Genomic DNA, 25,847 nt, shown 5'->3' on the forward strand with positions numbered 1-25,847 from the left:
ACTTATATGGATATGAGTACAAAATAATTGGAACTAAAACACAAATTGATCTTGAACGCTGAGGAGAGGGATCCAAAGAAAATATGTCTCTAAAATAATTTTATGTTAATCTTAGGAAATAAAAACAGATCTCTAAGAAATCTTTTTTTTTTTTTTTTCTCTTATCTCAATTGTGTGTTTCACAGAGAGACTGAAATAAGTCCTAAAATAATACCTTCTATAAAAAGACTAGAACTACCGATTCTATTTCCACATCAACTTTTCTAACGCCACCCCAATTCATTTGTAAATCATCACAGAATTAGCACATATCTTGGGGTGGCATTTGCAAAAGTTAGTGTGGTAATAGTCAAATTCACACAATTCTTGCTGGCCTTGGCATTTTCCCAAGAATTGAGAAAAGACACAAGGGTCAAGATTCCTTTCCCTTAGAGCCAATCATTTTCTGACAGCTGGCACTACTGACTGTTGACCTTTCCAACTGATGCACTGTAACTCTTCCCCACTCCACAATGTTCAAACTTCAAGCCAACTCTCACTCTCTCTCTGTCTTGGAAATCTTTTCTCTCACCACTTCAATGTTCAAACTTCAAACCAACTTTATCTCTCAACCCTTACCATTGGTGGAAATCTTTTTTTTTTTTCTCTTATCTCAATTGTGTGTTTCACAGAGAGACTGAAATAAGTCCTAAAATAATACCTTCTATAAAAAGACTAGAACTACCGATTCTATTTCCACATCAACTTTTCTAACGCCACCCCAATTCATTTGTAAATCATCACAGAATTAACACATATCTTGGGGGTGGCATTTGCAAAAGTTAGTGTGGTAATAGTCAAATTCACACAATTCTTGCTGGCCTTAGCATTTTCCCAAGAATTGAGAAAAGACACAAGGGTCAAGATTCCTTTCCCTTACAGCCAATCATTTTCTGACAGCTGGCACTACTGCCTGTTGACCTTTCCAACTGGTGCATTGTAACTCTTCCCCACTCACAATGTTCGAACTTCAAGCCATCTCTCTCTCTCTCTGTCTTGGAAATCTTTTCTCTCACCACTTCAATGTTCAAACTTCAAACCAACTTTATCTCTCAACCCTTACCATTGGTGGAAATCTTTTTTTTTTCTCTCCACTTCAATGCTCAAACGTCTAACCAACTTTCTCTCTCTCTCTCTCTCTCTCTCTTTCACTTAATTATGTATATGAGACGAAACAGAGAAAAAGATGGTCACCTTATCTGTAGATCTCCCAAAGGCCAAAACAGTAGAAAGTAAAATAAAGGGTTTTGGTCTGTTTGCTGAAGAATCAGAAAACCCATTTAAATCTTCTAGAAAATAAGAGAAAATCCATTAGAATTTTGAAGCTTAAAAAAATCAAAATGAACAATTAACAGTCCACAAAAACACAGAGTCTCCAAACAGTAAAGAACAGAACAAACTGAGAATTTTGGATTCTTTGCAGAGTGAACCCTTTTGAAGCTTAAAAAACAATCCAAATGAACAATTAATAGAATTATAAGAGAAAGAATTCTCTCATAAATACATAAATAAGACAAGAAAGATACAAAAGAGAGGAACCTATTATCCATTAATTGTACAATTGAAGCAAAGATTTCTATTTTCCTCAGCGAATAATCCATTACCCATTAATGTTCCTCCTAAAAAATTAACCAAAAATATCTTCTTCTTTTCAAGAAGAAGAACCTGAAACTCTAGGCGATGTCACTGGAAACAAGGGCAAAAGCTGAGGCTCCGAGTCTTTCGGTGTAGAAATCTCTGATTGATGCAAATAGAAACCCTTCTCTGCAATTACTCTCTCTTCTTCCATGGACGAATTACTTGAAGAACATAGTGTTGGAGCCCTTTTAACTTGGTCAAGAATCAATGGCGTAACAGGGCTAAGCACAAGAGAAGGAAAATTAAGCACACTGGGCGACAATATCTCTTGATTTCTAGCCGAAAACCCTAAATTCTGAACCAATTCAGGCATTAAAGGACTGATCTTGAGGTTCTTGAGGCTGTTTCTCCTCTCATAGAGCTTGAACCCCTGTTTCCTGGGCCCTGTTTTGATCGGAGGGATTACGCTTTTCGAGGATAAATCGACTGTTGTGGTTGTGGGTGGCTTTGATGATGGTTGTTTGAAGGTCTGGGATGAACCTGTGAGCATCTGAACTACTTGTTTGAAGGAAGAGGTGTCTGCTTCAATGAAGGTCGTTGGTTGTGTGTTGGTTTCAGATCTGGTGATGGGTTTTGGTGTTAGTGGAGGTTGGATTTGAACTCCATTGTTGTTGCTGTTTGGGGAAGTTTGGAGATGTGAGTTTTCTCTGTCTATTTGTTTTGGTGAGGTTTCCATTGATGGGTTTGTTCCTGTGAAGATCTAAGAATAGTTTTAGACACTCAGAGAGAGAGAGAGAGAGAGAGAGAGAGAGATGTTTTAGTTTGACTTCATCTCTCCGATTCTAGTTTTGTTTTATGAGTCCGCCTAGCCTAGCCTTACTAAGCTAGTAAGGACTTCACCCTGACTAAGGGTCCTTGGGCTTTGCATCAAAAACATGATCAGATACTTCACGGTTGTAGAAGCAAAATTCTATGAACTTTTTATTTTTGACAGTTGAATATTAATTTTAAATTTAAGTTTGGGGCTATATGGAAATTTGGTAGCTTTCTATTTTCAAAAAATTGGATCACACTCAAAAGAACTTGTTTTTTTATTTGACTTTTTCGATGAAATTTAGAGGACTGTGGCGCTAGATTGTTGATGTGATAATCCATTTGAACAAAACGACCTTAATTAGACTCAAAATCTTACTATCTTAGTAAAGAAAGGGTTTCACTTGTTTTTTTTTTTCTTAAATAATGGCAATATTCTGACTTGAAAGATCAAATTTTTTTTTTGGGATACATAAGAAAAAAGATCAACGGTTCTGTGCTCTTTCCATGTTAGTTAAGTACATATATCGAATGAAAAAGATATATATTTTTATGTATCTCGATGAAAATGATCTATGATTCTATAATGGGGGCGTCAGAAAATCATTATTATAAATGCAATGTTGAATTAAGTGGGGGAAAGGATCTCAGGAGTTGGATATCTAATCAACTCCCGGATGTAGATGATGTTAGCTCAACTGATAAATATGCTCACCTACTTCATATCAAATTACGGACAAGTCGACAGCATCCCATTGGATGCGCTGGAATTTTCATCCAGTGGACAGCATCATTAAAATCAGTGGTCAAAAGTTTCATGTTTATATCGTTGACTTCACAACCCACGACTTTGACTCATCTATTGATCACAACCACACATTAGATTAGATTAATTAGTTTAGATGCTCCCAGATCCAACTACCCCATAAAATCTGCTATCAACTTCTTTGAAAAATATCACAACATGAAGACATTTATGTCATTATTTTTCCTTTTAGTTTTCTAAAAAAGACCTTGGTCAAGTATTAATATGTCTAAAAAAATGTTTTTTCATCTTTCTTCAAAATATAATGTTTTATTTGATTATATAAATACTCTTCCAACATTTGCCCATAAAAAAATTGTTGAAAAATGGGTCTGCTAAACATTAGACGATGGTTGTAATTTTTTTTCTCCTATTAATAAAAGGGTTTTGTATACATGTACCCTAAAGGCACACGTTAAAGTGCAATAAATACACTTTGAAAATTGGAATCTGAGGGTATTTTGATAAAAATAAATTTATTTAAGGGTTTTTTCAATACAAAGTGTATTTATTGCACTTTAAAAAAGAAAGGATTTCGATAAAAGCTAACACCAGTAAAACTTTGTCTTTGTGAAGGAGCACTAAATGTTAGAAAGGCGTTAATTGGGATCGAGAAACTAGTCGAGAGAGATTAGCGGAGAATTGATAGGAATTGCGCATCTCCCTTGTCTTTTGGTTGGAAAGTTGTGGGCACACGTTAACAAAATCCTTAATAAAATTCTTGGTTGATTATTATCACTATCATCGAATTGTTATAATCATTTATGATAATTTGTAATTAATTTTTTACAAATATATAAATAAATAAATATATATATATATATATATATATATATTATCACTATCATTCAATCTTTATAATCATTTAATGTGGCTTGTTTGAAAGAGAGATGTATTTAAAAATAAAAATAAAAATAAAAATAAAATGTATTTACAAATGATTTGAATTGACAAAGTAGGACCTTTTTGTCAAATTATTAATTTGTATGATGGTGTTAGTCTTTTGAAAATAAAATGAAGTTTGGAAAACTTAGCCTATTAGGTCAATTGATCATCGATCGATCAATTGTTTGGGCACCATCGATTGACCATTGCACACTCTACATATGGTTCTAAATTTTCTTCAAGAGCCATACTACTACACATGCTTCCTACTACACTGCCTTCAGCACTGTGCACGCAGAGAACCATTGGTTTTCCTCAAGTGTACAATACTCGTATCTCTAGGAAAGGCATATATGGTTCTGGGCACACGATGCCGAAGGCAATGTTATTTTAAGTTTAGCATTTTTCTTTCTTTGACAAGTTAAAATTTGATATGAGCACTTACATCCTCTGGCTAGATTCGAATGATATGTTACTTTGAAAGTTATATTTTTAAGTTTTCTAAAAGAGTAGTGATAATATGACTCCCCTGCGTGACATACTCAATCAACTCCCCTGACGTGGGGTGTGTCATAACCATAGACTTTATGCCTCGGGATACACAACCACACATCCCCATAAATATGTGAAGTTGCCTATATGGGGACATATGGTTGTTTATCCCAAAGCACATAGTCTTTGGTTCTGGCACACCCCACGTCATGGGAGTTGATTGAGTATGCCATGTGGGGGAGTCATATTATTACCACTCTTTCTAAAATATCATTTTATGCTACTTTAATACAACATGAATTCTTATTAAATAAAAGGATTCTAATAATAAAATAGAATACTACAATAATCAGCAAAGAAGTATAGTAGAAATTTATCTTAAGGTTGAAGAGTAGAATAAACTTTTTACCAAAAAGGTTGAAGATGACTGATTTTGGAAAAGGAAATCAAAGGATTTTTGGTTTTAGGTTGAAGAAGAGGGTATTTAGGTCATTTTTAATTAATGTATTAGAGAAGAGCAAGTTAAGGTGGCATGTAGTTATTATAGTGAGTTTTTGAGACACTCAATGTTTCTAGATTGATGGCATTGCTCCCTTGACTTGAGTCTTCTTTGATAATCTAATAATAAATGACCTAAACGTCCTTTTCTTCCCCTCTTAACAAAAAGACCCTTTAATTTTCTCCCCTCAACCAATGATAGTCAAACTCTTCAACCTTACCAACTAATCATAATTTTCCCGCCCTAGAAGAAAATCTTGTCTCCGCCCTTCTATCTGATCCAACTGAACTCAAATCAAAGAATTCGGTTGGATCAAATCTAGATTGAGTGGAAGCAAAATGATTCAGATATAATTTTATCTAGTAGGATCTAAAATTTGGGTCTTGATCACATGTACTTATCATTGGGTACATTTTATAAGCAAGTGGCTCAACCCCGAGTTCGTAAAAATTGAGAACGTTAAAAAGTCCATAAAAATTGAGAATGTCGAATCTTCGATAAGATATTTTGTCATTGACCCAAAAGCCACTTAACCACCCAATAATAAAAAAATCATTTCCCTCAAATATAACTAAGAGTAGGCAACTATTAGAAGGTGTCCTTTGATGTGGTCTTAAAATTATGACAACCATCGCAAAATAATCAATGTTTTAAAAATCGGACTGGACCAACAGTCCGATGGGATCTAATCAAAATATTTTAAAAATTCAATCCAGCTCATTGAGAATCGAAATATGCTTAAAAATAGTCGGTTTTTCTATTTTTTATTTTTATAGATTAGTGGTTCATCTGTCAAGATCTATAATGTATAAGAACCAGTTCTTGGTCCTAAAAGAAAAGTTCTTAAATAAGAAGTCAACCAGTTGTTTTGACTTGACCAATACGTACACATGTGTCATTATCTATTTTTTGAGATTTGTATAAAAAACCCTTCTTAATTAAGATATTGAAAAGAGTCCTGCTGGGGTCACGCAAAGGGGGACATGGTTGTGACACAATTACGTCGTGGTGCGCACATAACTAAAGATGCATTTTTACTTGTATCTCGTGGAAAAACATCTACAGTTATGTGCACGCCACCATGTCATTTGTGTCACAATTGTGTTACTCCATCATTAGTGTATCGAAAAACATGCAAGGCTATAGCATTCATTTTCAAGGACATTTAAAAAAAGATTCGTGATAAACTTGACTCAAAAAAATAGAAAACATACTCAGCTGATGTGGCATGTGCAAAGAACCATAGATTTCCTCGAGATACACAAGAAAAATTTATGATTTTATTCACATTCCACGTCGGTTGTGTGTATTTGCGTATCTTTTTTGAGTCAGTTATTATTCTAAAAAAAAATCTTCTTAAATGGAAGGGTGAGTTTTTAAAACATGCAACCTCCTTGTAGAGTAACCTTCTTAAATTAAGGAGTTGAGTTATTCAAAATACCATGAAATCCTTGTAATTTTAAAAGAATTTAATTTCTTAAATCTTATATTTATTTATTGTATTTTAATATTCTAAGTTCTGCTTCACTACAATTTTGTTCTTAAAACTTTGACAATAATCATTAAATTTTTGAGGATTTTGTAGGAAATGTGGAAAGGGTGTGTTGTATTGCTACTAAGTAGGCTCTCTTGTACCGCCTCTTGCTTAGTTGGTCATCTCGACTGTCCACACTTTTCATTAATGAATCTTTGCTTATTAAAAAAGTAAATCATTAAATATGCGAGAGCGAATGTGATAGTTGATATCCATGCCATCTCCTTCAACTCCCTTCATCCAAAGCCCATACTTTGTGGAAAACTTGAAATTAAAAAAAATTAACTTAGCAAGTATGATTTTTTTTGTGTGTGTGTGTGGAAATTATGGCAAGTGTGATTTGCAGGCACCCTTTATATAAACTATAATATTCATTTGACTCTAATTTTGAATTCACCTGTTTTAGTACACAATTTGATGAATAGAAATCTAAAATACCTAAACCAAACTGATTCATCAACTATTTTTTAGATGATGAGAAATTATAAATAAGAGAAATGCTTTAGATAGAATGTGGTATCAGCAGGTTGTCAAACATTAAATTGTCATCAAAGGAAATGAAGGCTAGAAACCTCATCATCACGTACCTTCAACATTATTATTACTAACTTTATTTATTATCACAAATACAAAGCTTATACTATCTAAAGTACATAAACCCCAATACCCAGTTACCCACACATACAACTATAAACTATATATAAACCCAAGAGAGAGAGAGAGAGATGTGAAGAATTAATTATGGGGACAAGAGGTTGGATCAAAAGCAAAAGGTCCAACAGTGTAGAGAGAGAAGGGTGTGGGAACAGGAGATTTCTCATACTTTAAGTAGGCCCCACTTAGTCCACCATGAAGATTAGTAGGTTTCTTGCATGAATCCAAGGGAGAAGAGACTAAAAACATCTTGCATTTGTGGACTCCGTAGTTGGTCAGCCTATTTGATGCATGAAGGAAGAAATATCCTTTCTTATCTGTTTTGGCCACTTCACTTACTGGGTACCTGCTGTTGTTGCATTCTAACCTTACAACCGCACCTTCACAATCAAATACGTTCATGAAATCCATCAAACAAAGATATAAATCTCACTTAATTTACTCATCAACAATGACAGACTCCCTCTCTCTCTCTCTCTCTCTCTCTCTCTCTCTCAATCACTCGCTCACATATATACATGAATAATGATGAATGCACGCGGTCTTGGTAGGTGGTTGAGTACGTGGCAAGGGCACAAAACTGCACATCTTTTTCCTATGTATCCGGTTGAAAATGATCTATGATTCTGTGCCCTTGTCACATCAGCTGCATTCATCACAACTCTATATACATACATGCATGCATCCATTATACATTTATATGCACGTGCATGATAGGTCTCCCTCTGACACATGCATGGTTCAATATCTTGCACTTATGTATATAAATAATAAAGAGTCGTGATAATATGATTCGCCATATGGCATACTCAATCGACTCCCTGACGTGGCAAGCTCATGAACTGTAGATATGTAAGCTTCGGGATACAAGATTGCCCTTCCTCATAAAAAGTGTCTAGAGGGAGCCTGTATCTTGAGGCGTACGGATCTACGATTCCCAGACTTGTCCACATCAAGGAGTCAATTGAGTATGCCACCTGACGAGTCATATTATCAAAACTCAATAGTATGATTTGCCAGGTGGCATACCCAATCTACTCCTTGACGCAGGCCAATTCAAAAATAGTAGGTTTGTACGCCTAGGGATACACGACTCCATTGAGATACACTTTTTATGAGGAAGTGCAATCTTGTATCCCGAGACTTACAAATCTATTGTTCATGAACTTGCCACGTCTGGGAGTCGATTGAGTATGCCCACTGATGGGTCATATTATCACGACTCTAATAAATTTTCCATGGGTCCCTCTTGTCACATGTATGAAACGAATAGTTGCATGCATGCACATAGAGAATCTCTCCCTCTATCTATCTATCTCTATCTCTCATTGTCGAGAGTCAGACACTAATTAGTAGGGGGTGTTGATGGAGCTATTAGCCCACTAATTCAGCCCGACCAAGCTAAAAGATTTCAACCTAGGTTGAACAAGGGGCTAATAATGTCTAACCTAGACCAGTATTGAAAATATTATGATTTTCTACTAAAATATATTTTAAACAATAAATTTATTTTATTAATTTTTTAATATATGATAGATATTGTCCTCCTATTTTGATGAAAAACCAATGTTAAACGACTCCAAAAGATATTTTAAAAAAAAAAAAAAATACATGAATTTAATTTATTATTTTTGTAGAATCCGAACCTAAACATGACCCTACTAACCGGAGGTATGTCAGATATCTGACCCACATAAAGAAAAATAAATAAATAATTAAGATCCAACGAACCAGAAAGTGGGGAAGCCCCCAGAAGTGTATCCACTCCTTTGTATTTGCAAGACTTGCAATAAACAACACCTTGCACCGCCACCAGACTTCTTGCCGGCAGATGACCACTCGGTCCCTGTGCCGGAGTTGGAATTGGAGCTGGATAGGGAGCCGGAGCCGAAGTCGGTGAAGAAACCGGCGGCTGGGTCTTCATCATTGTCACAATATGATCATCAGCTTTACTATGAATATTGAGAGACCCCACTAACAGCAAAACAGCTACAAAAGCTAGCATTGAAACAGAACCCATTGTGAGAAATGCAATGGAGAGGTAGGTTTTGGGACTTGGGATTAGGGTTTATAAAGAGTTTTGGAGAGTTTCTTAGTCATCGTTTTAGATGGACAAGTGTTGCTCGGTTTCACATGCAGAGCTTCAATTAGCTTTGGAATTTTGCACACCTACCAAGGCTTCTTTTATAAGTTTCTCAGCTTCTAACACCTTGTGTTTTTAGATTGCTGATTCTGTACTTTCAGGAGTTATTTTGCAATCTTACTACATATTTATATCTTTAGGGCCCACTGATGATTGACAGAGGTAGATATAGGTTAAAAGAAATATTTAAATTTAATGGCAAGAAATTACTAATCAGGCTGATTAATGATAAATTTTTTGTAGAAGATTAACAGGAGTACAGGGTTGCAATCCAACTACAGGGAGTACAGGATCTACATTGGAACTGTTACATGTGGGAGGTTCTTAACTGTCTTACTTCAAACCTCCCTTGCGTTCCACGTGATCACCCACTGGCTTTTTTTGATACTTGCTGAAACGCCAGGTTAGCCCATTAGGGTTGTGAATGGATCGGATTAGACCCGAAATCTGTTTAATTTGATCCAATAATTATGGATCTGTATTTAGGATTTGGGTTTTGATAAGGACCCAATTAGAAAAGAACTGGATTTGATAAGTTCTCATATTGGTTTTGGATTTTAACCATCTCCCAACCCAATCCAATACTGTTTGAAATGTATAAATAGAGTCGTGATGAATTCATACACGGTTGACATGGCAAGGGCACAAAACCATAGATCTTTTTCTTCGAGATACACAAGGAAAAAGATCTATGATTCTATGCCCTTCCCACATTAGCCACGTATAGATTGATGTATGATATATCACGTACATTCATCATTAGTCATATAAATAAGGATTTTGTTAGGACCCACATTAAAGTTCATTAAATACACCTTGGGGTCTGATTTTTGTACCGAAACTTTCCTAAAAAAATACACCCATGTGCTTTTTTTTTTTTTTGAAGATTAAGGAGGGGTTAGGCAGACCCCCAACCAGAAGAAACAAGATTACATTCTGTTATAAGCATGCCCATTCACATCCTTACTTACAATACTTTGTAGCTCTCTAAGTAAGTTCATAGGATCCAAAATAATCACCCCTGGCATGTTAAGAAAAGAAGTTAGGAAGTCAGCCGCTTGATTACTCTCTCTCTAGCAGAAGGAGAACTCTATCTTTCTTCTCTCCAAAGAGCATTAGCTCTCCCATTAATGCAGTTTATGGCAACTTTGGAATCAGCCCTAACCTTCAGGGATCTAACATTAAGGGAGGCAGTCATGTTCATTTCTTTTAGGATAACTTGAAGTTCGTGAAAAAGGACTGATCTTCCTTGAGTGTTTTTTGCAAGAGCACCGATGTACTTATTCCCAGGGTGTATTTAATGCACTTTAATGTGTGTCTTTAGGGTACACGATAACAGGACCCTATAAATAATTAATGTATATTTACATATATACTATAAAAAATTATTGTATAGAAAAATAAATGAATCACCAATCAAACTCCAAATCCAATTTGATAAAGAGCAATTAAGTTTACCATTTACCATAACCATATATAACATGAAGATGAGTAAATTGTGTGTGGATACCAAATTACCAACACCATTAAAACAATTTTCAGCATCACTCACACATCTCTTAATTGAGATAAATATTGGTTCAAACAAACAACTTTAACATACAAAACATTAACAAACAACTTTTAACTTACAACACAAAATTAAATCTCACACTGAAAAATTAGCTCATTAACTCTTCTATTCATCTAGATCTTCTTGGGTTCCTTTTAGAGTAAATATCATTTAGTATCGAAGCGCCAAAAGCATCATAATCAACAATTAATGAGGCAGGAATGAGGCAGGAGGAGGCCATAGCCAATGTGAAGTTGATTTTTTCCGCTTAAGTATAATTTTGTGAAGTTGATCCTGACCTTTTGATCGGTTTCTGTATCCGAGAGTATTCACCTAGTGTTCATCGGCATTTTAATTTGACATCTTCGGTATGCTCTTCAGCCCGTGCCCCGGGATTGGTGGTATCAAGTACTAATGTCGTTGCCTTTCTCTTCGCGCTCTTTTTGACTTCTTTCCTCATAATCATCCCTAAAAGCCTTACTATTGCTCCATTGGGACATGAATTTCTCAACCTAATCATGGAAAAAAAATATAGCAATTTAAATCACGGAAATAGTCGCAAATGTAACTAGTAATGGAGGGTCGTAATCCCACCTCTTGATCACGATGTTTTTTCAATTCGAAAACAGCTTCATATGCTTCACCCCTGCTATTGTTTATAGCTGCCAATTCTTGTTGTAAAGAGTTAATTTCTTTGTTTAAGGCCTTAAGTTCTTCTTCCCAAAACTTAATCTTTGTCGTGACCACTTGTTTTTGCTTTCTTATTCCATCCAAATCAACACCTATATTCTACAAGAAAATTGCATGAAATCTTAGTGAATCAAACATCATTTTTAGTTCAAAAAAAGATTAGAATGTAGAAGAAAATTACTTTAAACTGAACCTGAATAACTTCTCTATAATAAAATGAATCCCAAATCATCGTTTTCATAGCTACATCGGTGACAACTTTCTCCCTAGTCTCTTCAAGCTGTTTGATTTCTCTAAGAAACTGTTTTTCCTCAACTAATGTTTTGCTCTCATGTCGCATTCGATAATGCAAGCCGTAAATCTGTTTGGACCAAAAATAGGAGTCAAAAAATGAAAAAAAATAAAAAATAAAGGGTATTAAATTCTTACATAATTAAACTAGTTCAAGCTTACAACATCATTAAGTTCTTCCTCCGATGAACATAAACCATCACGTCTCTTTCGGATTGAATTGCTCACTCTACGAAGCTTACCCGAAGCATGTTTTAGAGGTTCTATTGACTTCTTGTTTTCATCGAGGATTTCCCTATATTGCTTGTCCTTACGAGATAAAGACTTCAACCGTGACATTAGTTCCGCTCGTTCCACCTTTACGAACAATTTACAACACGATTAAATGTTTAGAAATCAAACCAATTGTGTCATAAAGGGATTTATGTGACATTGCATTTGATGTACCTTGTTTAACTTTATTGCTTCATGAATTTGAAATTGAGCTTGATTCCTCTTGTGAACTTCTTTGTCGGCCTGATCGATTTTGGCTTTCAGGTTTGGATCTTCGTAGGATCGAAACTTGATGAAATAAAAATAAGGGATTTGCTTAGATGCAGAACATTCTTCGATTGCATCCGTATGGAAGATGTTTGCATCAATAATGGAATCCATTTCGCCTTTAATTGGTTCATCAAGTCCTGGTTTCTGATTCAACTTCTCATTGTCTTTCTCATCCAAGTGAGTGTCGTCTTCATCGGTTACACCCTTGAGAGGAAATTGTGTTAAATCCTCTCTAATGACCTCTATATCCATGGTTTTTAAAGCGATAACCGACTTGTAAAGATCTTCCATCTTGATGAAACAAAGAGAAGAAAGACATTAGTGCAAAAATTTAAAAAAAAAAAAAAAAAAGAGTAGAAAGATCAACATGGTTAGATTAATAAAATAAACAATTTAGTTCATAGATTCTTCCACATTTTGAAGAAGATTTGTGTTCTTGTTTAACCTGAAGAACAGAAAGATTGAATATTTGATCCAAAAAGAATCTAAAACTAAATCAAAAGAACCTTCAGAAATTCAATCTAAAAGAAAGAAAGAAAAAAAAAGTAACCATAATTCCTCCAGTTTCAGTAATTAGAACAGTGAAAGAGACAATTTTAGTAAATTAAAAACAGAGAGAAGGTCAAACTAACAATCATCCAAAACAATAATAAGTAGAAATTCAGGAAATAAAAAATAAAAAATTAGCAATTAAAATCCGCAAATACGAACAATCTCAAGTTCTCAACAATTTAAAAAAAAAAATCAATCTTTTTCAACAATTATGATTTTTAGTACTTGAACTGATAAAGATTTTTATAGATGCAACATGAATCAGAGGTTCATACCGCAAGATCTAAGAGTATAGATTTTCAGGGAGTTTCAAATCGACCATTTAAATAGAGCAATTGGAGAGAGAGAGAGAGAGAGAGATTTTATAAAAAAAAAATCCAGCTTAAATTGATTGAAATTTGAATGGGATTTTTAAAAAAATTAGGTAACTTTGAACTCGAGCATAAAGCCATAAACATAACATTTTACTAAATAGGGTATTTGACTGTTTTCATAAATATTAAAAATATGATTGATTCAGTTCATAGCTGTTTTGATAATTTTCGATTTTTCAAATTATCAATCAAAATTTTAAGAATAAAGAATAATCATCACATCTCATCCAGAAGTTGAATACTGAATCATTTGATACGAATCCCCAGAAAATTATATGTTTTCTCGTTTCAAAACTCAGGTTGACATCTGGTTGTCTCGGATGATTCAATTCATCTTAACTCTATTTACAATTATTTATTTATATAAAAATATTATAATTATTTTAAATAAAATAAGTTAGATTGGAAGATGTTTAATCTCTTGTTAGCAATCTCTCGTTTAACTCTTGAAACATTCACAAATTTTTCTTTTTTTTTTCAATAAAAGTATTATTCTCCGAATTATTTAACTTTTTGAATAATTCACGGATTTTAAGTTTGAAAGTAAAAAATGAATTAAGGCTACTATAACTTGTTGTATGTTGCAAAATGTAAACTTAGAAGTTGTGACGTTTAAAACAAATCAACTTTGAAGTGATCAGGTTTCAAAAATTTGGAGGAATCCACTTTTTTACTTGACAAATGTCCCTTTTATCTGCATAAAAATAATGACATGGCCCTCTACATGTATTTGAGATTACACCTTAATTTTTTAAATTAAAGATTGATCTCTTGACTTTGGTCTTCTTTTAAAAATCAATGAAACAATAATCTCAATGTCCTCATTATCACCACCATCATTATTATCATCACCATCACTATCATATGATCAAAATTTTTAAATAAAACGGATAATACACGTATGAAGCATATGCCGCATATTTTTCATTTATTGAATTTTTGACCAAATTTTTTACCGGATTTTTGCAATCCAAAATCGAATATAACTTGAATTTTTCATGAATCAAATTTTTGCAGTATTTTAAATTGCTAACAAGGGTTTAATTATAAAATCATATTTTATTTATATAATAGAAAATACAAAATCCTAGTTGCTTCAGACAAGATTTTCAAAATATTTTCCGAGTCATCTCGCCAATCGCCCGAGATGACGCATTGAATGACATGGAGATGAGTCACGTATATGGGATGAGATTTGAAACCATGATCAGCTCATGTATGCTTGATGTCCAAGAAAACAAAAAAGAAAGTGGGGAAGGTCACTAAATAATTTTCCATATAAATAAAAAAATTGTTAAAAGAACAAATGTTATCTGCACACCCAGACATGTAGGCTTGTTGTCCAAGACAATAAATTATTTTTTGTGTAGTTGGTCAACCATAAGCTTTTCGGATTCTTGGCCCATAAGCCAGTCTTAGAGTCCCATGTTATGTTTGATTTGATTTGGATTATAAAAATAATTTTCTCTCATAAGAATAATTAGAAGTTAATTGTGGATGCAAAAAAATCTTCAATCCTCATCCAGACCTAAATTGAATTGATGAACAATGTCTTGATTTACGCCAAAACAGCTTGGGTGAATCAATCTATTATTCTAATGCACGGGAAGTTGGGAGAGCTTCTCGGGTATGAACAAACATTGCCACAGTAACTTTTATTGTAATTCCGACTTGTTGAGTTTAGTTAATCTATAGTTTGAGATATTCAATTTAATTGAAAATTTCTATCCAGCTAAAGAACCATGCGACAATCACAATGGTAGACTTCACCGACAAACAAAACAATAACCAACAAGCAATACCATCAAGAGCCTGATAATAAATCGTAATCAATCCCACATTCCTTGTTCGGAAGAGCAAGAGATTACAAGACGATACTAATAAATTAGATGTGAGGAATTAGAATAAGATTTTAAGGTGATAAACCAAATCATTATCTTAGAATATAATTAATTTATCAATGAGTAATCAAGCAATTATCTTTTACTTTCGTATTTAGTATAATCACCCATGAGATCATTCATCTCTCTCTTTCTCTAGGTTTATATTAGTTTAATTGAAAATCTTATCCCATAAATATATATCAAATAGTGATTACACCATTACCCTTAGTTATTGAAGAAAAAAAACAAGACAAAAGCATAAATTGCAAAATTCGCTGCAAAGATAAATTCTAAAAAGTCATAAATGCAAAGCTAGTTCATTCTCAAGCAATGGAGACCACAAAACTCTAATTCTAATTCCCCTTCAGCATTACTCTTATCGTTCGGTTCTCTCAGTTTCCTGAAAAAATAAAATATGGATATATCTGTCAACAACAACAACAAGGACAATGTAAATAAAAAACAAGGAACTCATGTTAACTTCAATGTTACCTCTTCAATTGTTACAGAATGATTTAGATCTGAAGTATAAAGGCCACAAATTTTAAGAACTTATACCCACCTGAGACTTTACCCGATATGCCTGTTTGTGGTGGCAGGGTATATCCACAGCGATTAGTCGAGAGATTATAGGTTACTAACATATTACTAACACAAAATTCAAAATTTTCAGAGTTTTCCAACATTAACCAAGTTATAGAACCAAATCATAATTAAAATCTGAGACATAATGAGACTCCAAAATTATTACTCATATTTTCAAGTGATTCTATAATATAAAGGATTATATAATACATACATCTCAAACTGTATGCTTTTAAAAAATATCATTCAATTTTAATTTCTCTTGGTCAAGCGAAATAGAATGGAGCAACAAGATTCATTTAGCCGACCCCAAAACTTTGGGATAAGGCTTTGGTTATTTTAGTCAAGCAAAGTAGAATTTCCAAATTCACATAAACCAGCCCAAGAAATGCAAGATTCACAACCACCATGCAAAAAAATGTATTAATTCAGCCATAAAAAAGTCAATGTCCTACATAAAGACTTTAAGCCTTATTCATTAACATAGCCCAAATGCTAGTTTTTACACTACCATATGAAAGTGTGAATTGAGGAAATATTAGGAACTGAATATTTAATGTTGGAGGGTGATGTGTTGAGCTTTTGAGTTTTATCGTCGACAAGTAGAAGAGTTGCATTAGGTTGGCAGTAAAATTTTTTATATTTGATAGCTAGTCTGTAAAATTCTTGCCAAATCTTATTATACATGAATCTTGGTCCGATATCTCAAGTCCATGCTACAGCATTAGCTTCCTTAAGCCCGCTTTAATGGGCGACCAGGCTCTAGATAGAGTGTAATTCCTTCACATTGGGGGGTAAACCAAAGTGACAGGGACCCATATTTGATATAATCTATTGTTATCAAAGTATACACACAAAGGGTAGTGTAAGTTATGCACCTATCATGCTCGTTTCCAGTGAGAGATTGTAGAAGGTAAACCATAGCAACCACAGAATCGTATAAAAGGCCAAAACAATGATGCCACATTACAACTATTGGCTAGTTTCTCCTTGACTTTGTGAGTGGATGAACCAATAGTGTAGCAGACCTGTCCTCTATGGGATGGTGCCACCAAGATGCCACAGTGACGAACACGGACTGATAGACAAACAAAGTTGTCCAACACAGGACACTCACAAGGCATTGCTTCCTTACATAGTTACATTTTCAACAACAGCTCAAATGCGTCCAACACAACTGAGGCCATAGTCAAGCACACAGATGCACATCGAACTAATAAAACTAATTTCCCAAAGGCACTAAGAAGCAAACAAATGCAGGTATTATTCTCCTTTAATCAAGATCAATAATAGATCAAGTGTTATTCTCAATCCTTAGTAGGCAATTGAATGGGAACTTAGCCAGCAAAAGTGTATTCTCCTTTCTATAATATTCTAAATGCTAGAGAAATGTATCCTAAAAGCCAAAAGATATCCCTCAAGCTTTAAGTGAGACCTTAGAAGGATGTTTCAAAATATTACTAATATCTATTTATTATACTCACCACAAGCAGTTTAAATTGCCCTTCAATTTAATAATAAGAAGCAAAACTATAATGAGTTGCCAACGAAAGAAGGAATACTCCAAGAGAACTCCAATCACTCTTTATCCTCTTCGTCCTAGACTCCTACTTTACAAATCGATCATCGCTTGCTCCGCCTAAGTACAACAGTGTCCAATGAGTAAGATCCTAGTTAAGGGTAGATCTTAGAGACTCCAAGATCCAAACTACTCGCTAATCATCTTTTAATCTCACTACAATCACCCCGTAATTTTAAATTGGTGGAAGATGCCTACAAGTGCATAAATTAAGCCTTATCCACCAGTGCAACCATACCCAAATTAAGGGCTCTACACTCAAGTTGTGCATTGAGTCTCTTTATATGTTCCCAATAATATTCCAATGGAGTCCCACACAAAATGCCACTTATTTCCCTAACTATAAAGGTACTTATTGTTAGAGTATTGACGTGAAGCAATGTAATAAGGTGTACTGCTATACACCAAATCATATTAATAGAGATTTGGATAGGATTAGATTAACTAGAAATTTGGATAAGATCTAATTAGATTAAATTGTGCTTATCAGATCGGTTAGGATTTCATTCATTTTCTATATAAACCCTATTAGGGTCCCTGTAATTGATTATCCAATAATAAACATTTATTTTACATAGTATCAGAGTCATGATCCTCTGATCAAGTTCAATGATGTGGAACTTATTGAAGGTCCTGGCTACATATGGTGAACTGCCCCGAGGAGCACTTCATCAAACAGGTTATATGCACTTTCAAGATGAAATGTCTCCGTCCTAATTAACAATCTTTCATCTCCACCTTTAATTTCTTCCCTCTTAATTGGTCTCTGATTAACGATCTTTCATTTACATCCTTGATTTCTTCACTCTTAATTCCCTTCAACCTCTTTAATAGTCATCTTCTTAGCTGCAACTCTCCAACTCTTTATGAAAATTTAGAAGAACTTATGCACATGCAAAACAAGATGCAATTCAAGCACTTACAGTGATTTGCTACAAAATTCATACTCTAATCCATAGCCATCACCAGCGATCCCATCCATTGAAATTTATTTATTACATTTGACAAGCTTCACCTATAGGTTATTTTTAAGGAGTACGATGGCCCCCAACTCTTTTAGGTAGGCTTAGTTGTTGGTTATAATGCTGATCTACTTACTACACTCCAATAGGCCCAAATAACCACTAACCCTAGATAATGGATCATTTTTTCTTTGTCAACTTTGTGATGCTTCTACGCTTTATGTACAATCTCTCTAATATCTCCAATGTTCAAGTTCTTTCTTTAAAGTCCAACCTCACAATAAACAATTGTTGAAATCAATTGCCTAAAAGAGCCTGGTCATCGAGATGAATCTTTAGTCGTCCCTGTCTTGTACGATAGTTATGGAAGAACCAATTGTTTTTTTCGCCAATGAGATAAGAACTACTTCACCAAATCTATATTGCCCCCAAGTGTTGAAGAGAAGGATGAGCAAATAACTAAACTCAAATAGGCCTCAATTGGTCCATGAACAATTAGGCTAGACAAAAACCTGAATGATTTTAATCCAAAAATGAGAATGGGCCAAGATGAACTTGATCATAAAGATTCAAAGCCTCAAAATTGATAGAGAGCTTGATCATTGTAGATTTAGATGATGTTTAAGGTAAAATGAACTTGATAACTAGATTCAAAAGCTCAAGGTAAGGGGCTTGATCTCTATGGATTCAGATGCCATTTAGTCCAAGAGGCTTGATCATTATGGATTCACAAGTTAGTATGGCAAAAAGGATCTTTGGACTTCATGAGACCAATAAGTCTCTCTCTCTCTCTCTCTCTCTCTCTCCCTCCTTCCTTCTTCTTCTTCTTTTCTTCTTCTCTATTAACATCAATCTTAAGCCATGGAAAAGAGAGGGCTTTGGAAATAATGGGATTGGAACCCCTTAGTAACCATGTTAGGGACAATGGGTGCGGGATAGAATTAGAATGTGGGCTAGATTTCAAAAACACATGGATGAAGGCTTACTAGGTATTTTATAAGAAAAAGGACTCACTAACATTTTTCTCGTGGACAGTCATCTAAGGGTGCTCTTCATCTGAATGAGGGCACCACCCAAATCATGGAATCGACGAAAATTCCAAGGGATATTGGCCTGTGATGCCATCACTACGATCTTTATAGGTTCATTTCAACTACAAAGAGAAAAATTGGAGCAACAACAACAATAGCTAGGGCTACGAAGAGGGTTTTTACAAAGGCAATGGTGGTGGTTTGGTCTAGAGGCAACCTTATATTAACAACGGCGGTCTTCCTTCAAGAGTGTAACGGATAGATAAAAAACAATGGAGCTAGAGAAACAATAAAGATTGATTTCTCTCTCTCTCTCTCTCTCTCTCTTGTGACAAGAGTGTACTAGAAGGGGCAAGTCTGGTTAGGTACAGAGGGGTTTCAACTTGACCAAGTGCATAAGTTGTTTGATGAAATGCCTATTAGAAAAAATTGCAAAATAGTGTAAGAATAAGTGGTTTTCCGCTAGTGGTGTTGCCACCGCCAACAGCAAAAGGTAGAAGAACAAGATTGATTTCTCAAGACATAGTAAGCTCTGATACCACATAAAATAAATGAATTGAATTTACTTTTTGATAATCAATTACAAGAACCCTAATAGGGTTTATATAGAAAATAAATAAAAATTCTCAACTGATCTGATAACCACAATCTAATTTAGTTAGATCTTATCAAAATCTCTAACTAATCTAATCCTATCTAAATCTTTATCAATACAATTCGATGTATCGCAGTAGACCTTATTACATTGCTTCGCATCAATACTCTAACACTTACCTCTCATACAAGCAAAAAATGATAATAAAATTTATTAAGATGAGCAAGCCTTTCTCATTGACAACCTCCATACACAAATGTAGTTCCTAAAAAGGTTTTGCTAGGATAGACTAATAGCCACAGTTTTTAAACCTAAAAATGATTCCATGCTAATTTTGAATATTAAAGTAGACAAGCCCCTTCGATCTTAAGCTATACGAGGACTTCAAAAGATTTTTCTTTGAGGATGTTGTCTCTAGATGTGAAGCCTTGATTATGTGATTATGTAATGACTTAAATTATTTATTTAATTAAATAAATGTATTAACATAAATTGAGTTTAAGTAACTTGGGTTCATGTCTAATTAGTGATTCGTATTATTAGTAAGTGTGGATGGCTGTTTTTTTATAAAAGGAAACTTATGTAGTGGTAGGGTAACCACCTGTCTCACCTTTTTCATTATATAATATATATTTAAATATCTAAGTGCGTGGTTTGGGAGTCAACCACCTGTCCCACCTTTATTCATCGATGAAGTACATGTATATCTTTTTTGATAAGTGTAAAAATTATATTTAAGGGAAGGAAAAGATAAGAAGATACAAAAGGAGGTTGAGATGGTCACCAAAGAAAGCAAAAGAAAATACAAAACAAACAAGTAAAGAAAGCTAAGAGTTACACATAAGACTCCATCTGAATACAAAATCATCAAAAGAAACCCCCAAAAAATCTTTGCTCAATTTTGACCAAAGGTATAGCAGACCCAAAATCCCTAGATACACTGCATGAGGCATACTTTCCTTGCCCTCGAACACCTTGTAGTTTCTCTCTCTCGAAAGACCCAAAGCAATGGCTGAAGCAAGCTTTTGGTTTCCATTAAAAGTGAAGACCATCTTCCTCCAACACCTTTTTTGGCAGTCTTAGAGGAAGAATTAGAAGAAGAGCCAATAGAGAAAGCAATCAGCATCTTACAAGCTTCGAAGTGGAACCCTTGGGGGCATTTTAGAAAGAAAAAGAACTTCATTCTCTCCAACTCATAGTTCCAACCAATTTGGAGAAAATAAATAAGTTTAGCACATTCTAGAGACCTCATAATCAGATAGGCTTCTTATAAGTTCTTAATCATAGTCGTAAGTTATATTAAAAGCATTTTTTTTAAATCAAGTTATTTTTCACTTCTACTATGTTCTGAAAATCATGCTTTCAGATGTTTGAAACATGTTTTAATTATGTTCAAATGTAATTGAATAGTTTAGTAATGGTGAGAAAACATAGGAAAATTTTTACAAGGTTTTTCTGTGGTTACATAAGAAATTGTGTTGCTAAATTTCTGGACAGCAAGAAGTCCTTACAATTAAAAATGAAATATTAGGTAATAATCATTAAGAATTTGGTTTTAATTTCTTTTACAAAGTTGTAAATCATGAAAATTTATAAGTCTAGATCTAAATTTTACTCGACTTGGATTTTTGCATAGATTCCAAATATCTAGCTAGTTAAAATGAAAATTTAGTTTTGGTGTTAAAAAAAAGTAGATTCTTGTGAAAAAAATTAAGTTCAATAAAAATGAAATGTAGTTGGGATTCAATTTCATCAATACGTTTGACTGTGTAGCCAAATTTATTTTATATTACGTAGATATCATGATGATTTATAAATGTTTACATTTACAATATTTTGATTAAATTATTTAAATGCAGTTATTTCAGTATGTTAATTTGATTGTTTTCGTAGTTGATATTATCTGAAATAAAACCTGCATATTTTAAACAGCTTTAATGTGATTACTCTGCATACTTAGGAATATTGTTTTGAACTATACGAAACTTGTTGGGTAACTCAATTTACTCATACCACCAAACAAAAATTTCAGATAAACCAACAACTAAGGAATTCTACAAGCTTCCACTTCAGGAAGGGCATATTGATGATGAGACCAAACTTCCAAGGGAGGAGCTGGACTGCTATTACATTGGGTCTACCCTTTGTATATGCGTATATTTTTAGTTTAAGAGATGTTTTTAGTGACATTGGGTTGTGTGGATGATGTGCATTCTCTGGTAATTAGATATTTTAATTTTTGTCTTTGTTTAATGAAAGTTCCGTTGTTATACTATGTTAAAAATTGTGTCTATATATTGATTATCATGATATGGTTAGATATCATGCCTCTGGATTCAACTACGAATCATGGGGATTCGGGTTGAATTTTTGGGGCGTGACAGATTGAAAGGTTCTAGTTTGTTCTAGGAGTTATTGTCATTTTTTAAATATAAGTGAGGACTTACCGTCTTCAGTCATTCTAGGTAGGTTGCTTGTATAATTGTGTTTTGGTTTGGATTAGCTCCTTTTGTAGGTCTCCTCGGCCTCTTGTGAGCTTTCTCTCATGCTTGTGTTTCTTTTGTTTCCTTAATGAATTGCTTATAATTATAGACCTAGATGAGCACCTCCTTTTTGTGTTAAACTACACAAGGACTCATGTAAAACAATATAAACTATGCCAGTGAAAGCATAACTATAAATGAGAAGAAAAACAGTAATAGTGGTGGGCAACCGTCATGACAAACTGGGTTCTCAAGCTGAAGCAATCGAAGAAAGAGTTGCATAGTTGCATAAACGAACCCACCCACAATCGAGATCATAGACTGAACAGAAGGAAGGGGGCCTACCCACTTCTAAGCCAGAGACCCTTCCGACGCTACATCTCATCTTGCAATTCTTTTCTTACTTCACAAAACACCAAACCATTTTAAGGAAATTCCTAAAGCGTTATCATTTGATGTCCTCGAGGCATAACTACATAATCTCATGAAAAGGAAAAAAATAATCGCAAGCACAAAAGTAAAGTTATAAAGAAAGGAAAGTTTCCTGAAACATTGAACCAAGTCTCAATTTCGAAACAAACTTGCATAAGAAATAATTACCTTTCAAACCTCAGCAACAACCTCCTTTACTTCTCCATCATTTGCATCGGCAATGGCTTCCCCACCATTGGCATCTCCTTCTGCAGGTGGCTGGACCTGTTCGTCCTCTGGCAATGGCTCCTCCATATAATCATTCTCGAATGCATCCGGAGGTACCTCATAAATCCTCACTTGTGGCTTCGATGGATCCTTCACTAGAACATACTTCCCCTCATTCAGTTTCATGCACAAGTCAACAATAGATTTAACAATCCCCCACATATTTGACGTGTTCAAATTGATTTGCATTGCAAACTCCCTCGGCTTGTATCCAACTACGGATAAAATTACATGGTTAAAGTGATCGCGAGGATGAACCCTCGAAACATACCCCAACTTCATAAGATCTGCACTACCCAACAATGCTTGGGCAGTCCACTTTGCAAGCTTGTTCGCATTGTTCTTCAGCTCCGTAGCCAAAACAGCCCCTCTTTGTGTCTCCAACTTTTTCCTCCAATCGACCCCTGAATACTTCGAATCAAACTCATTAAGCGCATTCAAGGTCAAGAAAGATTGTTGCCCTTTAACTTCCGAAACACTCTGAACCTCACACCGTGCAACGAGATACATATCATCGTCAAGCTTCCAACGCCTGTATCGGTACCCAACCGAAGCAACCTCATCACCTTCAGAAGCAAACGGATTCGGTTCCTCAAAAGTCACCTTATTTCCATCTCTCACCAAAACCTGCTGAGAGAAATTCTGATTAATAAAAGCTGCTTCGACACTCAACGAATAAGCTGAATTAATATCTTCTTTGGCTTCTGGTAATGGTTCCTGAGATGTCTCATTAACGGATAGAAGATCTAACTGCGACCCATCTCTTTTATCGAAAAATAATTTGTTCCCGACCCTTTGAATCACGATATCCCAAGAATAAACCGATCTTGGAGCACACATTAGAGTCGAAAGAATTGAATCCGTAGCAAAAACAGTAGCTTTATCTTCATTAGCAAGACGACGGATCACAGGATCATCAGTAGTTGTAACTTTAAAGAAATTCCGATTCTTAAACCGCTCGAGACGCTTGTCGTGCCTCGGAGTAATTCGATCATAGGATCGATCATAGAACTCAAGCGCACCACAGATGAGGAGATCTTCTGGTTCAGGAACAGAGAAAGAAAGTTTGGAGAAAGTCGAGAACGGAATTTGATCCAACATTGTCCATTCGGGCTGGATATCGACCGAGGATTTGAACACTGCAGCTTCTCGACGAGGAAGATTACCGCCGGATCGATTCATATTATATTGACGATCGCGGCGTGATCGCTCCTTCTCGGCCTCGCGCTTTTTAGCTTCGACTTCTTCATCGCGACGTTGAGGGAGTTGGCGTTGTTGCTGGAATCGCCATTTAGGGCCGAATTTAGGGCGAGGAGGGGGTTTTCCATCGACGAGACGAAAGGAGGAATCGTCGTCTGCGGCAAAAGCGGCTGAGGAATCATCGAGGGAGAAATCGAAAGCGGAATCAGAAGGATTTCTAGGGTTAGGGTTTCGAGAAGGGTTGTAGTTTCGAGTCCAATCTGCGATTCGGCCAAGTTTGTCGGATCGATTGAAAGGGGCGAAAGGGACGTTAGTAGGGAGATTGGAGAGAAGAGGAGAAGTTGTTTCTGGAGGACCCCAACCGTCTGAGTTGAAGGGAACGCTGCCTACTTCGAAGCCTACCATGGCTTCTTCTGTGTTTCAGATCTCAGAGAGAGAGAGAGAGAGACTGAAGGTTGAAAGTTGAAAGAGATACAGTTGATGAAACTTTAAAGTGATAAACCCTAGTTCTAAATTTAGGGCTGGAACTTGGGCGGACTGGATCGGATTCAACACGGGCTTAATCCGATTTATGAGCGAGTTTGGGCTGAGTTATGTAGAAAATGAGTTGAACTTAACTAGAGTTGATGGTTTATCAAACCTGACCCTAGACTAAATAGCAATCAATGTATAAATATTTTTTAATTATATTTCTTTCTAACGTTTTTTTTTTTTCTCACTACACATGTTTACAGTAATTTGTAAGGGAGGGTTTTTTTTTTTTTTTTTTTTTCAATTTAAGTGGATTGCTAATATTTACGGGAAAGCATTCGGATTCCTTAAAGAGTGAGCCAAATTTTGTGCCAAACATTTTTCCATGATGAGCTGATTTTTGTGATGATGATCTCTATGGTGAGGAGATCATCCTCATAAAAAATCAGCCCATTTGAAATTTCTAAAACCATTAAAAGTGATTTACAAATAATTGGCGGTTCATGATTCTTCAACTTGTAAATTGGGGTTAGAAGTTTGAAATTGACTGATTTTTGGTGAGGATGATTTTCTCACCACATAGATCATCCTCACCAAAAATCAAATGATTCCGAAACTTTTAAGCCCATATATTTAAAAATGTTTAACAAAATTTTGTGACTCTCTTTAAGGTCTCTGAACGCTCTCTTGTGTGTATATATTTCTTATTCAATAAGCTCAACCCACCCAACTTGTCGGAAACTACCTTACACGAGATAACCTGAGTTTAGAAGCTCAATTTGAGTTGAACTTGGATTAATGAGCTCATGCTCATTGTTCGGGTTGAGTTGAGCTTGAACTGAGGACTCTGTCATTTGATCTGAGTCACAACCCACCCAAGTTGTAGTCCTAGTTTAGATGAGCACCCAAGAATCC

The 25,847-nt window shown here is 35.0% G+C and overlaps 3 protein-coding genes and 1 pseudogene across 5 annotated transcripts; all 4 read right to left on the reverse strand.

Moving 5' to 3' along the window:
• Positions 1 to 1,436: 1,436 nt before the first annotated feature.
• LOC147392210 (VQ motif-containing protein 4 pseudogene) lies at positions 1,437 to 2,463 on the reverse strand (annotated as a pseudogene).
• A 4,724-nt stretch (positions 2,464 to 7,187) lies between these two features.
• Positions 7,188 to 9,349, reverse strand: LOC147392211 (non-classical arabinogalactan protein 30-like). The gene is made up of 2 exons (XM_086417252.1): positions 9,031 to 9,349; positions 7,188 to 7,679 (listed from the first exon to the last, which is right to left on the reverse strand). The coding sequence occupies exons 1-2, from the start codon at positions 9,317 to 9,319 to the stop codon at positions 7,381 to 7,383; spliced, it is 588 nt and encodes a 195-aa protein (XP_086273378.1). The 5' UTR covers positions 9,320 to 9,349; the 3' UTR covers positions 7,188 to 7,380.
• Positions 9,350 to 11,220: 1,871 nt separating this feature from the next.
• On the reverse strand, positions 11,221 to 13,535 carry LOC147392212 (proton pump-interactor BIP103-like). 3 transcript variants are annotated; one of them, XM_086459575.1, is made up of 6 exons: positions 13,346 to 13,535; positions 12,423 to 12,809; positions 12,138 to 12,332; positions 11,878 to 12,045; positions 11,589 to 11,783; positions 11,221 to 11,506 (listed from the first exon to the last, which is right to left on the reverse strand). In XM_086459575.1, exons 2-6 carry the CDS (start codon positions 12,807 to 12,809, stop codon positions 11,399 to 11,401), a joined length of 1,053 nt encoding a protein of 350 aa, XP_086315701.1. In that variant the 5' UTR covers positions 13,346 to 13,535; the 3' UTR covers positions 11,221 to 11,398. The 3 variants fall into 3 exon arrangements, with proteins under 3 accessions (XP_086315701.1, XP_086315702.1, XP_086315700.1); XM_086459576.1 differs by having other exon boundaries at positions 11,866 to 12,045; positions 12,423 to 12,802; positions 13,346 to 13,532; XM_086459574.1 differs by having other exon boundaries at positions 11,866 to 12,045; positions 13,346 to 13,532.
• A 1,950-nt stretch (positions 13,536 to 15,485) lies between these two features.
• On the reverse strand, positions 15,486 to 24,944 carry LOC147392213 (eukaryotic translation initiation factor 3 subunit D-like). The gene is made up of 2 exons (XM_086457737.1): positions 23,163 to 24,944; positions 15,486 to 15,727 (listed from the first exon to the last, which is right to left on the reverse strand). The coding sequence occupies exon 1, from the start codon at positions 24,864 to 24,866 to the stop codon at positions 23,166 to 23,168; it is 1,701 nt and encodes a 566-aa protein (XP_086313863.1). The 5' UTR covers positions 24,867 to 24,944; the 3' UTR covers positions 15,486 to 15,727; positions 23,163 to 23,165.
• Between the last annotated feature and the right edge of the window lie 903 nt (positions 24,945 to 25,847).

This window comes from Akebia trifoliata, chromosome 11, assembly GCF_017979445.1.
Source record: "Akebia trifoliata isolate Shusen 1 chromosome 11, ASM1797944v1, whole genome shotgun sequence".
In the NCBI taxonomy this organism is placed as follows: Eukaryota; Viridiplantae; Streptophyta; class Magnoliopsida; order Ranunculales; family Lardizabalaceae; genus Akebia; species Akebia trifoliata.

Coding starts and splice junctions, on each gene's coding strand:
- LOC147392212 (XM_086459574.1), bottom strand. CDS start 12,809: ATGGAAGATCTTTACAAGTCGGTTATCGCTTTAAAAACCATGGATATA. Junction 12,333..12,422: donor AAGCAATAAAGTTAAACAAG/GTACATCAAATG, acceptor TTGTTCGTAAAG/GTGGAACGAGCGGAACTAAT. Junction 12,046..12,137: donor AGGAAGAACTTAATGATGTT/GTAAGCTTGAAC, acceptor TGGTCCAAACAG/ATTTACGGCTTGCATTATCG.
- LOC147392211 (XM_086417252.1), bottom strand. CDS start 9,319: ATGGGTTCTGTTTCAATGCTAGCTTTTGTAGCTGTTTTGCTGTTAGTG. Junction 7,680..9,030: donor GGGGGCTTCCCCACTTTCTG/GTTCGTTGGATC, acceptor TTGATTGTGAAG/GTGCGGTTGTAAGGTTAGAA.
- LOC147392213 (XM_086457737.1), bottom strand. CDS start 24,866: ATGGTAGGCTTCGAAGTAGGCAGCGTTCCCTTCAACTCAGACGGTTGG.